Source organism: Paroedura picta, chromosome 7, assembly GCF_049243985.1.
Source record: "Paroedura picta isolate Pp20150507F chromosome 7, Ppicta_v3.0, whole genome shotgun sequence".
In the NCBI taxonomy this organism is placed as follows: domain Eukaryota; kingdom Metazoa; phylum Chordata; class Lepidosauria; order Squamata; family Gekkonidae; genus Paroedura; species Paroedura picta.
The window spans coordinates 67,278,862-67,295,761 of NC_135375.1; the positions used below are offsets into that span (position 1 = coordinate 67,278,862).

The window sequence follows — 16,900 nt, forward strand, 5'->3', positions numbered from 1 at the left end:
CTCACTGAAATCTTGAGAGACAAAAAGGGGGTAAAAATAGATTTCCAGAGGTACAGACTTCAGCCATTAATTCTTCAGTCATGCCCATCAATGGAAAACAGAACAAAACAACAGAAAATATGTTTAATTTGCAGAAAGTATATAGCACACATGATTCTGTTTGTATGTGTTTTGGATTGGCTAGGCGCATACTTTTAACTGGGGGGAAGGAGGTAGATTATAGTCAGCACGAGGAAAGCAAGGAAATGACTGTGCTGAAGAAGCAAACTCATAAATGACATAGCAAATTTCAACCAACACCTCTTCCCTAATTATCACAGAGTGGGCATTCCCTTTACCTTTCATGTGTGAAATCTTATGCGAATGATCCCTTTTCGGTGGTCCTTTTCTTTTGACTTCTAGAATACCCTCAGATACTGCCCATATATTGCTTTGCTTCTTTGAATTTTAACTGCACTCTACAACTCAACAATGTTAATGCCATGCACTAAAAAGAACGTGACTCTGGATACTGGCGACTCAAGTTTAAATTCCCACTCCACAGCTGTTGACAAATCACTTTCTAGCACTAAATAACAGGCACTGTTAAGTCCTGAATAAATGAACCATATAAAGAGAATAATCAAAGTGCCACGCAAGCCATGTCAGATTTTGTATTTCTCAGCTGTGTTCCACATTAAACAGCAAGATCATGGTTGTGATTTCAGAACGCCCTTATGAGGAGAGATGGACACAACTAAGAATTTGACACAATTCAGCAGTATTGTCTAACAATAAGCATGATTATGGGAAGGCATTGCTTAAATGAAAGTGTGTGGTTACTGGCATTCAAAAACTTGCTTCCTGTGGCCAACCAGATGGTGAGGTGGTGAGAACAGAACACAGACTTGATGGGAAGTAGGAGACTTTAATTTCAGCTTCTCGTATGCAGGGCCTACGCAGAGTGTGGGGGAACAGGGTATACTTTATTGGAACCTACAGAGATTTAGCCTAGGATGCAAAGTTGATTTTCATTATTCGGGAGAATTTATGGTTTAAGCCCAGGAATAGGAGATCATGTTGCAAGTTCGTACCATGTGCAGGGGAAAAAAAGTTTGAGCCCTGCTTGTATACACTGCCTACACAGGCTGCAAAGGAACAGAGTTAATAGGAAAATATGGTATATTCCTACAGTCACATATTCCTACAGTTTCTCATCCTTTGTAGCATTTGATTTAAAATCTATCAGGAACATCTTCCAAAAACCTCTTTGTTTAATCACATTACTTCCTAGTCACCCTGGCATGACAGTTAGGGAACCAAGATCACTCTGAGGTGGTTTGCTTCCAAAAGATGTGTTCAAGAAATCAAACCTCAGTTGACAAAGCAGACAGTATAGTAACCTATTTTCTATTGCTGATCAACTATATATGTCACTCGGATAGGAGACCCCATTAAATACAATAGACCCTATTTTGGATATTTGCATTGTAAAAAAAACCCTTATATTGTAAATTATATGATATGAGAAACCATGGAGAAGAAACAATCAGGATAGGATTTTGCTGGAAAAGACTTAAAGCCACAGTTTTAAACAAAGGTAAATAAACCAGGGTACTTGAAATCAGATTTATGGCATTTCTAACCTGCAGTGGGACTAGGAATGTAGACCAAGCCACAACCAAGGACTGTGGCTTAAGAATCTACCCTTACAAATGTTTCCAGGTCATGGTTTCCCATAAGGAACCCTAGGGACAGAAATGCCTGTAAAATGTCAAGAATTTTCTCAGCAGGGCTCCATTACCATTAAAACCAGATCAGGTTCTTAACAATGGTGAACAAAGCATTTCTTGGCCTCCTGCTTTTTACAGATTATCATTTACCAAGCCATGGTGGGTGATCAGATGCACATGTGCCAAGGCTGAATACAAACACAAGTAAATTATGATTTACAAGCAACATGACCTGCAACCACACCACCTTCACTAATGGGAACAGACTCACTCTTATCCCTCAGGTTGCTACTAGGGATCTGCACCATGAAAAAAAGTCATTTTTAAGATGTGGATACCAGGGAGCCAAAAATATTGGTATTCCCAGTTATTTAGGTCCCAAATGCTGGTTTGTTATTCATATCTGGTCACCCCCCCCCCCCTACATATTATATTATTCTGCTCCATTATTCCCTATGGGAGATCTATTTTTTTGGGGGGGGGGGAGAGCCAAAAAATTTGTGGCAAAACTGATGGTGCCTGTCTATTAAATAAATATCATGTTTCAAATTAGCCCCAGAACAAGGTTCCCCCAGTTATCTTCCATGGTTTCCTACGAGATTGGTGGAAATTCCATGCCTTCTCCAATGCATAAAATAGCCAGATAGAACAACAAACAAAGAAACCACTGGCCAAAAGCCTCCCAACGTAACCTGAACCAACAAGCCTGACAAAACCAATGTACAACTGGGGATCCCTAGCAGAACCACAGGTAACATGTGGCAAGCATAACACAACCAACTTCAAAGTAGAAAATCCAAGCCAGACCTATTTAGCAAGGAGGGACATACTAAAACAAGTGACATGACTGCCTATTGGGAGCAATAGGAAATGTGAAAATACAATATACGGGTTTATTTTAAAGCAGAATATAAAAAGCAAGAAATCAACTAATCTATTGAGACATTGAAGAATTTAGCTGCTTTTAAGTTAGCTGCTATCATCCATTCTAGTAGGATGAACTTGGCCTAGAAGTGTTATCCACAACCCACATATATCAATGGCAATACTCTCACAACAATGGTTCAGGATTTTCCCTTCTAAATCAGTTTACACTAATCAAGCCACTGAAAGGATTTTTCTCTACTAGATCCATCCTGTGATCTTAAAAGCTCTTTACTTGATCTGGGAGAGGTATTAAGATTGTGATCTCAGACTGTCCTTCACAAGGGAGAACTAGAAATTAAGATGGCAAAATAATTTTACATTCAGAAAAGAATAATGAAATCAAAATACTAATCTAATATACAAAACTGAATACAGTCACTTAGATTGGTTGTATTGGGGACCGAGGTCTCTGTAATTCTTTCTGGGAAGCCACTGAAACTCAGTTCCACAGGGTATAGAAAGCTCAAAGTGCCATCAACATTGCCCAGTAGCTCTTCTAAGGAGGAAGTAGCAATAAAGCTGCAGGAATGACTGAGATTTCCTGCTTGGTCAACTGTACAAAGGCCAACAGTAGTAATGACACCATTTAATGTAATAAATCAAGCTAAGATAGCAATTTGACAAAAATGATGTGTTCAGGGACTACCTCCCACTACAGATATACAGAATGCTCTCTCAGTATCAGTTAGCATAATACTTTGTATTCTGGACAGTTGGAGAGCTGCTTTATCTTTGGAATAGGATGGCCTAAAACTCCAAGCACATAAATAGTAAAATATACTGAGGCTTAGCATTTCCACCCCTGATTAAACACCACAACAAAATGTCTCTAGTACATTGCCTATGACAGGGATACATGACCGTGCCATCCCATGCCATAAACAAAAAGTTCTCCAGAACCTCAGAACTGCTGGGAAGTATACAGAGCTTGGGATGGGAATAAACCACATTTTTGTGGCTTGTTTCCATTTGTGGCTGAACCACAAACCAACCTGAATTGGGAGGTTGGTTAACAAACTGAACCAGTCTATAGCTATTTATGACCCCTGCTTTCTGCTCCCTGCCACTTTAAACCCTTGATTTCCACTTTTCACAAAAAAACAACACTGTCTTCAAATTTACGGAAGTTCATGGTGGCTCTTCAGTTTGAAAACTTAAGTTCCTGAACCACAAACTAGGCAAAAGTCCAGATGAACTTACACTTGTGAGCCAGTTTGTGCCCATCCCTATTCAGAGCAAAAGAACCCTACAACGCAATAAATAAATAATATATGAAGAGGCTACTTTGCTTAAGGTCTTTGATAAGAGGAGCATAATAATAAAAGAAAAGGGACGAAAGGGTTCCTTATTCCAAATTCCTTTGCCAATTTTATTTTCCCATTCACGTATGCATAATAACCCACAATATCTGTCGTGGCCTAAACAATTCTGTTTTATGCCATCCCAAGTCAATGGCAACAAATTACCAAAGGTATAACATTTCATCTGTTTACACCTGTCCTCAAGAGCTACAGTTAATAGGAAAGCACTGGGGATTTATCATTTCAATGAAAGTATATACCTCTGGAAACTAGCTTACTAACTTACACTTCAGATATCGTCTCCTCAAAATGCAGATAATATCTCTTTAAAAAAGCCTTGGTTAATAATCAGGGTGAAGTGAGGAGGAGAAGGAAGAGTGAAATGAACCTGCATTAGCCTGTTTATTGTCTAAAGCATCAGCAGTTGATGGCTCTTCGTATTTTCTGCCGTGCTTAACAGCAGTTGTCAAAAATGCTGCACAAATCATGCCTTTCCAGCAATTTTTCAATATATCCTATTAGATGCCAGCTTGACAGAGTCATATTTCTGAGTACCAATGCATTGACATGACAGGCAAACATTTTAATATAACTAACGGCCCAATCCTAATGCTTACTGCAGCTGGAAACAACATTGTGGGATGCAGGCATAAGGCTCCTGTGGCAGCACAACACAACAAATCCATTGTTAGTGACATCACCAACCCAACAGGATTGCAACTAGCTACAACACTGAAAAAGGATTAGACAAACTTAAAGAGAAGAGGTCTATTAATGGTTGTCTGCAATGGCAGTTGACAGGAACCTCTGCTTGGAGGCACTGTAGGGACAAACAGCAAGAACTGGCAATCACTACCTTGTCCTACTTGTCAGCCTCCAGAAGTACCTGGCTATTGTTGGGAAAACAATGCTGGAGTAAACAAAATGTAGTCTGATCCAGCAAGACTTTTATTATTCTTGTCTGCCTTTATTCTGGTGTTGAAGGAGGTAGATAGATAAAAAATATTTCAGATCATGATTTGGAATCATCATATGCATGTGTATTATATTCCAAGTCAAGACTAAGATAATGGGGGGATGACAATGGAAGGAGAGAGAAGAAGAGTGAAACAGAAGTGCTAAAAGCATCGCACAGTCGAAGGGCTGTCTTGGTTCACCTCCAAGAACGAACAATTATCCTACACACAAACAACCTCCCTTACCTCCTGGGATAAGAAGGGTATGACCTGGGCACATATAGCATTCAGCCTCTTGACAATTTCTGCCTGTGGATGAGAAATGGAACATAAGTTAGTGCAATGATGCAAAGATACCAGTGTGATCTTACAGAAGACAGATAACACATTTAAATATTAGTTTCCAGGGAGAACCAAGCTTGCCCCTTTGATTCTGGGTTGTAGCCGCTATAGCAATATTCATTCTCATGTTCACATGTACACTAAATTCTGCTTACTACACAGAGACAGCAACATGGGGTTGGATCAACATTCATAGCTCCCAGATTAAGACAGGGTTTGTAACACACTGGTTAAACGGCAATTCCAGCCTTTCTCTGCTCATCACCCACAAGAAATTATACTAGTAAAGGGGACCAGCTATGGTGACTTCTGCTGCCCCACATATAATCCTATAGTACAAGAATGAGCTCTGTCATGCCAGCACTGTGATTATTCCCTACGCCGCTGCTTCAATTTCAGAGTAGTACAATTTTCTAACTCCAGCACCATGTTCCTTTGCCATACTAATGTATGCATAGTACAGGGTGATTTATGTGATGAATATGGATAACCCTGACTAAAAATACTATCTTGGTCATAGGTGACCTTAGAATTTCTTGGAATGTGGCATCTTCCCACTACAGGCCTTCTCCCCAAAAGAAATAAAATGTCAGACATGGACCGTTTACGCACTGGAGGTTCCATGCCAGGCTGCAGGCTAGCGTTTCAGTTGTGCCAGGTTGCCCCACCTCTTCCTGCACCCACATGAGGGAGCATTTGGTCAGGTGCACCTCATCCACCCCTGATTTGTGCTCCTGCACGGGAGCTGGGGCAGTGAAATTCTCAGTGCATAAACGGTCATAATGGTGACAGACCCAGTTGAACAATTAGGTGGTGAACAATGGTAAACAATAATCACTCACCACTTACAGAGTTCCTTGGAATAGTGAGTGCTCAAGCTTCAGTGCAATACAGAGAATTTAATTTCCCCCAGTCAATTAAGTTCTCTTGAAAGGTTTCAGGACCCTTTCACGGGAAAAGAACAAACCATGGCATTTTTAAAAACTCATGTTGGGACACATTTCTCCTTTCCAGAACAAGATCATTTTCAAACAAACGGGGCAGAGAAGCTGCTAACTACATGTAAGATCAAATATTGAAATAGCAGACTTTTTGAAATCTAATAAAAATGAGATTTTAATACTATATATATATTTTTAATAGCAATTGACTGGCTACTGTTAAATCTGAAATGGATAGTTTTTAATGCAACATTAAAAAGAAGTATGACCTCTCAAAGACAATATTTTAATGTTTGAACTGCCCGCAATTTAAGGATCACAACTCAAAATTAAAAAATCAACACATGGTATCATATATTTTCCTCGTCTCCTTTCCTTATTAAATTCCTCAAGATGGGGCTGATTTCTTGGCTAAATCCTGAGTTACATGAGCTTAACTGCCTTCAAGTATGCATTGGCTGTGTAATTAAGCAAGTTACTTATAGAAGCATGAAGACATGGGGGCAAAGGGATACTGAGAATCTCAGAAGCTTACTACCCAAGACTATTGTTGATCTCTGAGGTACTACTGGACTCCAATATAGCTCTTCTACTGCAGACCAATACAGCTATCCTCTGAACATAGGCTCCAAAGAATTGACACCCAGATTGCATGTCCAACTTTCCTGGTGGCTGTGTCTGGGAAGGAACAGTCTGTGACATGGAATATTAGTGGTCCATTCCAGGGACTTGACCAGCAATTTATTCCTTTGTTATACAAAGGTCTGTAATGAGAGAAGCCTTTGGTTTGAGATCCCAATAGCAGAGATCCCATATGACCCTTGGAAACAATACATATGAGAAGATCATATGTATCCCCCCCCCCCCAAAAAAAATCACCTTACGATGAGGGCTATTTGCATAAGCTATATCTAACTTTCTGGTTTATCAAGATCACTCTTTCCATGAGGGCTTTAAAATAATGGCTGGAATTAAGATGCCTTTTTCAGTCTTTTTGTATTGGAATACCCAGTGTAAAGCGAGGTAGACATACCCATCTATGATAAGAGCAAAATGACCAGGGCAGCCTGAAGGCAGCACCATTAATGGGGCTAAAAGCATACAGCAATTCAGTTACTGAAATGAACATTATAGAGTAGCTAATCATGGATGGATGCAGGCAGTTTTCTGTTGATAATCTACAAATCTAACCTTGGCTCAGTGTGCCGTTAACTACTCTGCCGAACTAATGTCAGTGCTGAAATTCCAGACATGAAGTGAGCTCCGTATTAGGGCTGCTTTGAGGGAAGCACTCTCAGACACTGATGTACCTGCTACTACTGACTCCTTGTCCCAAGCCAGCCTTTCACAGGATTAAATGTTTGCACACCATTATATAAACACACACAACTATGTTTGTATGGCAATAGTCACACACAGCCAGCTGGACATAGCCAGAGCCAAAATGGACAGGAATTTCAAGCAGCTAACATCATTCAGGGGGTCATGTGAATCAGCAGCCCTTCATGAACTGTAAAGAAGTTTAGCCTGGAACAAGGACTTATTTCCTTTAACTACAGGAGTAATAAAACTAGATTCATAAACTTGGTTCACACATCAGTAAGGCCAGCTTTATTGGGTTGTGTTCATGTCCCTACATTTCCTCCCTCAAACCATTCTTAATCTAACCTACCCAGGGATGAAGAGTTTGGCAGCGCCTTAAAAACTAACAAAATTGTGGGGTTTTGAGACACAACTCACTTTTTCAGATCTCTTTTTTACTGCTACAGACAGACTAACATGGCTACACATCTTGATGTACTCAGGAATGGTCACCCTTTAGACACAAACAAGAGGCAATCTTTACTGGTTTTCAATCATGCCATAACAAATGTCATTGTTTATTTAATTTTATTTATTTAATTTGTATCCTTCCCTTCACAAAGTCTCTGGGTCGCTAACAAGGTAAGTGTTTAAATAAACCCATCAAATAAAAGTAAAGTAAAAATATAAAAGAGGATAAAATACCCATACAGCTCCTCCATAAAGCCAACTGTTAAGCCCACTTCATTGATCCCGGCATCAGTGAATTGGGCAACCCATAAATAGAGGGGGTAATATACATACATCAATACATAGGAAAAAATGCAGACATAATGCAGAACCTAGGCGTGATTCTGGATAGTTCCCTCACAATGGAAGCCCAGATCACAAAGGTAGCGCGGCTGGCATTTTACCATCTCCGCCAAGCCAAACTACTAGCGCCCTACCTGGCCCTGGAACACCTAGCCACAGTGATCCATGCGACGGTCACCTCTAGACTGGACTTCTGTAACTCGCTCTACGCAGGCCTGCCCTTAGCCTTGACCCGGAAACTACAGCTGGTCCAAAACGCAGCGGCCAGGATCCTCACAGCAACACCGTGGAGGTCCCACATCCGGCCCATTCTCCACCAACTGCAGTGGTTGCCAGTTGAATTCCAGATCAGACTAAAGGTTCTGGTGATTACCTTCAAGGCCATTCGCGGTCAGGGCCCAGTGTACCTGAGGGACTGCCTCCCTGCCTATGCCCCTAAAAGAGCTCTGCGCTCCACCGCCACCAACCAGCTAATGGTCCCTGGCCCTAAAGAAGTCCGCCTGGTCTCGACCAGGGCCAGAGCATTCTCTGTCCTGGCCCCCACCTGGTGGAACGAGCTCCCGGAGGAGATCAGGGCCCTGACGGAGCTTAAACAGTTCCGCAGGGCCTGCAAAAAGGAGCTCCTCCGCCAGGCATTTGGATGAGACCAGGCACAACCAACAGCGAATGAAGGGCCCCCGCTCCCCCCCCCGCTCCTCCCCCTTCCTCCCAGAACTCCACCAGACCGCTCTGGACCTGTTGTGGTATTGTACCACTCCATCGTTATATTATTTTATTATATTGTTATACTGTTACATTCTGTTATATGGTTACAACCACTGTTATTAATTACTGTATGTTTTAACGAGGACTGTTTCATGTATCGTTGACTAGTTTTAATGTAAACCGCCCTGAGCCTTTGGGGAGGGCGGTATATAAATCTAAATAAATAAATAAATAAAAATAAGTATGTGTGGATGGGAATGCCCGATAATAACTGCTATATGCAGTGGGTGTGCACTGGTCTCAGCCACTTCTCCTGCCTGGCTTGCCCAGAGACAGCTCCTGCTCCTTCTTGTTGTTGCCATTGTTAGGTGAAAAGTCGTGTCTGACCCATCGCGACCCCATGGACAATGATCCTCCAGTCCTTCCTGTCCTCTACCATTCCTCGGAGTCCATTTAAGTTTGCACCTACTGCTTCACTGACTCCATCCAGCCACCTCATTCTCTGTCGTCCCCTTCTTCTTTTGCCCTCGATCTCTCCCAGCATTAGGCTCTTCTCCAGGGAGTCCTTCCTTCTCATGAGGTGGCCAAAGTATTTGAGTTTCATCTTCAGGATCTGGCCTTCTAAAGAGCAGTCAGGACTGATCTCCTCTAGGACTGATCGGTTTGTTCGCCTTGCAGTCCAAGGGACTCACAAGAGTCTTCTCCAGCACCAGAGTTCAAAAGCCTCAATTCTTTGACGCTCGGCCTTCCTTATGGTCCAGCTTTCGCAGCCATATATTGCAACTGGGAAGACCATAGCCTTGACTAAACGCACTTTTATTGGCAGGGTGATGTCTCTGCTTTTTAGGATGCTGTCTAGATTTGCCATAGCTTTCCTCCCCAGGAGCAAGCATCTTTTAATTTCTTTGCTGCAGTCCCCATCTTCAGTGATCTTGGAGTCCAGGAAAATAAAATCTGTCACTATCTCCATTTCTTCCCCATCTATTTGCCAGGAATTGAGAGGGCCGGATGCCATGATCTTTGTTTTCTTGATGTTGAGTTTCAAGCCAACTTTTGCACTCTCCTCCTTCACCCGCATCAACAGGCTCTTTAGTTCCTCTTCACTGCTCCTTCTACAGCACCCAAATGCCTTCAGCCCTGGGGGTCATCCACCCCATGGCATCAACATTTCTGAACACATTTCATCTCCATTTCCATCTTACTCCTTTAGTTTACACATCATATTCTGTGGTACACTTTTCTGAAAGTATCAACATTTGTTTTTGCTGGGTGCTAGATGTGGCAGCTAAACAACACTAAAGATCAACAGATCTGAGAACAAATATTTAAGCTAGAATAAAAGACACAGGATAACTGAAAGAGAAAACAAGTGTTTTCTGTTCACAAAACCATCATTTAATTCACATGGGGGCATGGCATTCATTTTCCCTTCTCTTGTACAAATCCTCCATAAGTATTTTATTTCAATACATGGGGGAAGACAGAGCACCCTGAAAGGGACATTTTAAAGTTGCATTCTACTTTACATCAGGTTGTCTTTACATTCAGTGACAAACTGTTTTTTCATGTAGAGTCATTGCCTGAATGACAGAGACACTCATACTTGCATAACTTAGATTTCCTCCTTTCATCAGCACCCTTTCAACCTTCTCACTATGCAATCTTCTAAAAAGCAATGCCTTCAAAACCCATCTAACCTACAAAAAATACAGAACTACCAAAATAACAGTATTTTCAACAAGATCCTCAATAGTGAAACACTCCAATTGCACAAACATATTTCCAAAAGCCGAAAAATGATGGACCAAAGATTTTCATATTAAACCTGAGCTCTTCCAGCTGTGATGCACCACAAAGGGAATTTGCTGTAGACTAGAGACCACAATGTAAACTTATATCTATATTGGCAACATTGTGTGTGTGTGTGGGGGGGGGGTGTCTGCAAAGATGTTAATCTAATTACAAAGGCTACACTTCCTCATGCATGTACATGTGAAGTTACATATACATGGTCAAGCATGCTCAGCATGTTTCTAACTTTGATTCTTGTGACTATGCTGGAAAAAAGGTCAACTCGTCCCACAAAGCAGGCAAGCCAGATAAGATACCATATTAGGCCAGATGAGAGAGGGATCTGATTGCAAGGCCAACTCCTCTTTCAATAAACAACCACTAACTTTAAAATAGTGTAAATCAATATCTCATCTCATCCAAGACCTAAAATAATCTCTGAATACCCAAATGCAGGTTTTTGAAATATCTTGGACAATAACCGATTTTATGTACTCCCACCTTAACCTGAAGACCAGCTGTCATGGTGGATTAATGTTTTGCCAAGATGCCAGAATAATGTGAATGAAAACCGTTTAAAGTAAAACAGTGCAGTATAATTTTTTGTTAACAAGGATACTTAAAGTGAAACCAACAGTATATTTGCATGGCAATGGCAGGTTGTTTACTTTATTTTGCAAACTTCCATGCAGCTGAAGGTGCATGCAGTTTCCACAGACCTGCTCTCACATGGTTTGCAGTGGCAGACCATTATAATCCTACTAGGGGCCAAGACTATTGCATTAAGGAATACAACGGGCACTAGATTGGGGGGGGGGGGGAGTGGAAGAACTCTGTGGATGGCCTTCCCTTCCCCCCAGGATCTGGAAAGACTGTAGGCAGCTGTTAGGGAACTCACTGGTAGTGGCAACTCTCACGTAGCAGGGACCTGCAGTCTCCAAGCCTCCGAGGGAAGTCGAAGGAGGAGGGGGTGGGGGACGGAAGGCAATTGGCTGGCTGCTGGACAGACAGGCAAGCTGGTAGGAGGCACTCAGGGGTAGGACAGCCACCCTCAGTGGCACTTAAGCCATGAGACACGCTCCTCCTCTAAACCCTTACCAGAAATATATTATGAGGAACAGATGGTAGAGAAAGCACATCTCTGACTTCTGCTTCTCCTCCTCCCCTTCTTGTTGACATTCATGGGTATATCAGACACCAGTTTCCTGAAGGTCAGACTAGTAAACTCAGCAGTTATTTTGATAATATCCACACAAAGTCCCTAATCTCTTCACATTTATCCACTTTCCAAACTGGTGCCCAAGAAGTCTATCAAAAACAATTTCTTAACAGTGTCCTGTAAGACGACTAGTAGAACTGGCTACTAGATTAACCTCGTTCCCTCTCCCCCCCCCACACACACACACATCCCCACAAAACGTCTGAGCCACCATTTTATGTTGCTTTTCAAGCCACAGTGGGTAGTGTGTCTCTTACATCTGTTTTAACTTTTGGCTGAACCTGTTTTTCCTATGCTATTAATCTTTCTCATGTTGACAACAGCAGATGATGTTTCTTTGTCCAGTTCTTGGTGTCAGTTTGATTTTAGTACCCTGTTAATCTCTTTTTTCACACTCACTGAAATGTCATTCAGCTGCTAATGAGGCTACTATTCTTCATCACCTTGTTTTTTCCTGGTTTAATACTGACTGAAACTTGGCTCTTCTATAATACAGCAATTAAGGGTCAACAATGAAATGGATTTAAGAGCACCCTTCGAAGTAGTTGGTCGTGTAGAGTTTGTGGAATTCACTGTCACTAGTTACAATGGCTTTAAAAGGGAAATGCATATTATTGCATATCTGTAAACCACTCTTGCGGAGTGGTAGAAATAAACTCCTAAGGGGTAGGTGGAAAGAGAAAGGGGCGGAGCCTGTCCATGATAAAAACTCCAAGCAGCCAATCGGGAGTCGTGAAGCAAGTGTCACTCTGCTCCGAGTGTCACTCCATCCCCAACTGACCCCCCCAAACATGGCCCGCCTTCCCCCATGGTGGCCATTTCAGCGCTGGCCGCCGAGAGAGAAGGTGGCCCAGCAGCCCAGGCTGCAAACAGGCCGCAGGAGCCTGTCCGGCCGCCAGCAGCCTTCTGTCAGCCCCAGGGACAGCTGTCCCTGGGCCTGCCAGAAGCCTGGGGGACCCTGCAGAGCCGGCCGATGGTGTGGCCTTCTGCTGGGCCCTGGAACAGCCTCGCCATGTCATTGATGCGCTGGGGCGGTCTCTGGGCCCACCAGAAGCCCGCAGCAGCCTGCACGGCTGCCGACATCCCGGCCTTCTGCCTGGCCCAGGGAGAGCCATCCCAGAAGGCCCCTGCTACCACAGAAGGCCCCAGGTAAACTGCCGCGGGGGGGGGGCTCCTCTGTCCCTTCCCCTTGCCCCTTCTACCCTTTCAAGGCCCATTTTTAGAAATGGGCTTTGAAACTAGTTCATCTATAAATCATGAGAACTAAATGGAATTCCTAGACATGTTCCATGACTTTTTATTGTTGTAAATGCCCGTTGCTGGGCATACAAACAATGGACAAAGGCTGGCCACTATGTGACAAGATGGCAGACTATATGAGCCCGTCTTGCCCATCATTTTTTCATCTCATTCTTTTAGACTTGCACCACTTGCCCATGACTTTCCATCCACTTTGTTTGATAAACTGAGAGCAGAGAACGTCCCCCCTCCCAATGTAACTGCAGTTTTCTTACTGTCCTTACTTTTCTGGTGCCTTGTCCTGTTAACTTTAGTCTTTTTTGTAACTTATGCCAATGACTCCTTCTTATCAAACTCTGAAACTCATGCTTTAAAAAAGAAAATAAATCTAGTGAAATTCTTCTCCTGTTCCTAATCTGGGCTATTTCAATATCCACACTGACAAATTAAATGCTCACTAATTCTTTGATTATTGTTCTTGTTTCTTTTGCATTTTTCAGCACTCCTTTACTCACTTTTGCAGGACTACCAGATTTTTTCCCCATTTGATCTCCTTATTCTACTCTAATTATTGTGTCCTATTTTTAACCCATCACTTGGATTTTAATTTCTTTGCCTGCTGTTGACTCTAGGTATAAGCATTTGACCCCAAAATTACTGGGGGAAATACCAGAAAAATACCTCACTGTCATTTTTCCATATTTTCTAAGATGAATACAGATTCTCTAATCTGTTCTGGCTACTAGTATATTTGACCTGAATAAAAGTCATTTTTTTCTAGTTTTTATTCAGGTATATTCAGTTATTTTGATCAGCTATATGCTTTGTTCGTCTCCCCTCCACTTCAAAGTGGGAGAGAGCAAAATTGATTGATGAAATTGCTGTCAACCATTTAGACCTAACAGCTTGAGATGTCTTGCAGGATCAGCTGTTTGGTGGGCTCTGATGAGCAGCCCAGTTCAAACCAGGTTGGCCAACAGACCCAATTCAATCCTGTGGGTAGAGATCTCTTCACATGATCAGCTTTTGGGTGACCCTGTAGACAGTTTCTGCTGGTTGGATACATAAAGGGTCACAGGAGGTCCTTCCCAACCCCTCACAGAGCTTGCAGACAGTTTCTGCTGGTCGGAGGTTAACTTGGAAGCATGTCTGAGTCTGAGCCATTTAAAGGGACCAATATTCCTTACAATGGCTTCTTCAAACCACAAAATGGTAGTTTGAAGAGAAGGCAGAGAGGATTTTTCGTACTGGACTTTTACTCCCAGAATGAGTCTCAAAGTGGCTTATAATTGCCTACCCTTTCTCTACCCACAGCAGGAACCCTGTGAGATAGGTGACGCTGAGAGAGCTTTGAGAGAACTGGTCTGACCAAAGGCCACAGAGCTGGCTGCATGTGGAGTCACTGCTATAGAGGGATTTACACATAATAATGTTAATATTAGTTGTTGTTGTTGTTGTTGTTGTTAGGTGTGAAGACATGTCCAACCCATCGCAACCCCATGGACAATGATCCTCCAGGTCTTCCTGTCCTCTACCATTCCTCAAAGTCCATTTAAGTTTGCACCAACTTAAGTTTGCTTCAGTGACTCCATTCAGCCACCTCATTCTCTGTCGTCCCCTTCTTCTTTTGCCCTCAATTACTCCCAGCATTAGGCTCTTCTCCAGGGAGTCCTTCCTTCTCATGAGGCGGCCAAAGTATTTGAGTTTCATCTTCAGGATCTGGCCTTCTAAGGAGCAGTCAGGGCTGATCTCCTCTAGGACTGACTGGTTTGTTTGCCTTGCAGTCCAAGGGACTCGCAAAAGTCTTCTCCAGCACCAGAGTTCAAAAGCCTCAATTCTTTGATGCTTGGCCTTCCTTATGGTCCAACTTTCACAGCCATACATTGCAACTAGTTTGAAGAATAGGCTTGGTCCACGTACCTCTACGTGTCAATTTCAAAATGTTGATCTGCCAGGTTCTGAGGTGGGCAGCCACAGCAGCCGTACTCTTAATAAAAACCCTAGGGGTGGTAGCAAGGCCCAACTGTAAAACTATGTAGGGGAATATCTTATAACTCTGATGAAATCTCAGGAAATCATCTGTGGGAACTATGAATGAAAATATGAAAATAGGCATGCTTTAAGAACCGCAAACCAGGAATCCCTATATAAGAACTTGAGTATGGCTGGCAAAGACACCATACAAAATTCTGAAAACATGTAAACATTTATTCAAACATCTCAGGACAAGGATAGAATGTCTGCCCCCATCCTTTTTGTCAACCAGAAAAAATCCTTGAATAGAAATCAAGTTGGGAATACCCTGTGGGACCTCCTTCACTGCTTCATTTTGCAGCAACTCCTAGAGCTGCAGCTCCAGCTCAGGGAATAAACTGTTCACAGCAGTGGAATCTAAGGTGCAAAAATAGGAGAGCATTTAAACTCTGAATGATAACCAAACTCTATAATTGAAAGAACCTAAGTGCCCTCAGTTATAGCCCTCCAAACAGGAAGGAAATAGGACAACCTGTCCAAGGACATGGGAACTAACCCTGAATGGGGATCTCCCTGAGGAACAGATAGTTGAAATTTTTGGGATAAAGGCTGCTGTTCCTTCTGAAGAACTTGAGTCATTGGTCTCAGACAGTGACTCTGAAACAGTGGTGTTGATGTTGCATAGGATACAGAAACTGCTGGAACTGGTAAGCTCCACTCTGGAGATGGCCTCTGTAAAGGGTGTTGCAAAGCCTTGCTGATTCTGGATAAATCAGTTATGTTGAGCCAGAACTGGCAGGAAAGAACTCATTTTTTCCAATGTTGAGAAGAACTCATTGTTTGAATGGGCGAACAGGACGTACTTCTCAAAAGGTAAGTCCACCACAAGGGCCCTAGTCTCTACATGTAAGGTAAGATTATGGAGACATGCATGACATTGAAAAACAACTGCAGAAGCTATAGCCCTGACTGCAAAGTCTTGCTAAATGCTTGCCAGCATTAATCTGTTGCTTCAATGTATGGACCCCCTCTGACTGCACCATGCATGTCAGGGATCTAGATTCTTCTGGCAACGAGTCAAAGTATTTGTTAAGACTCTCCCACAGGTAGAGATGATAGCCCTCCATGATTGTTTGATAGCTCACTACACAAAAGTTCAGAGCAGGGAGAGAGTACAGTTTGTGACCCATGGTATCCTTAATAGAAGGGAGGTGTGGGGAAGGAGTGAAAGGACAAGAGTGTTGGTGTCTGCAAAGGTACATTCGAAATATTATTGTGAGCCTTGGAAGTTGAACATGAGAACACCGACTTGTCTTTGTGCTTGGACTTTCTATGCTTCTTAGAAAGTGGCTCAGAGGTGGGGAGAGGACCTCCCTTGGATGGGGAGCTGTATATCCCTAGGGCTAAAGCAATGGAGTGACCAATGCTGCTCTCTTCAGAGCTGACGGCTGTTTAGTAGACACCATTGAAACGGAACAAACTGATCCAGGTTTTGAGACTACCTTCCATTCCAACAGACCCAGAGGCTCAGACTGGGACTTTGAGGGAATCAAAGCTAAGAGCTTATCTAAAGGGCAACTTTTAACCACACTGCATGGTCAGAGCCTTGGTAGTTAATTTCCGACAAATCATGCAGGTGCCCATGTTGTGTGACTCATCTAAGCAAATATGCTCATCA

At 42.6% G+C, this 16,900-nt stretch overlaps 1 protein-coding gene across 5 annotated transcripts in view; it reads right to left on the reverse strand.

Annotated features, from left to right (window-relative positions):
- LOC143841050 (transducin-like enhancer protein 4) overlaps positions 1-16,900 on the reverse strand; it is a 170,640-nt gene that overhangs the window by 108,290 nt on the left and 45,450 nt on the right. For all 5 annotated transcript variants that reach the window (XM_077344711.1, XM_077344714.1, XM_077344713.1 and 2 more), the window contains exon 5: positions 5,143-5,205. In XM_077344711.1, coding sequence (XP_077200826.1) covers positions 5,143-5,205 — 63 coding nt within the window. The remainder of the gene's footprint in view (positions 1-5,142; positions 5,206-16,900) is intronic.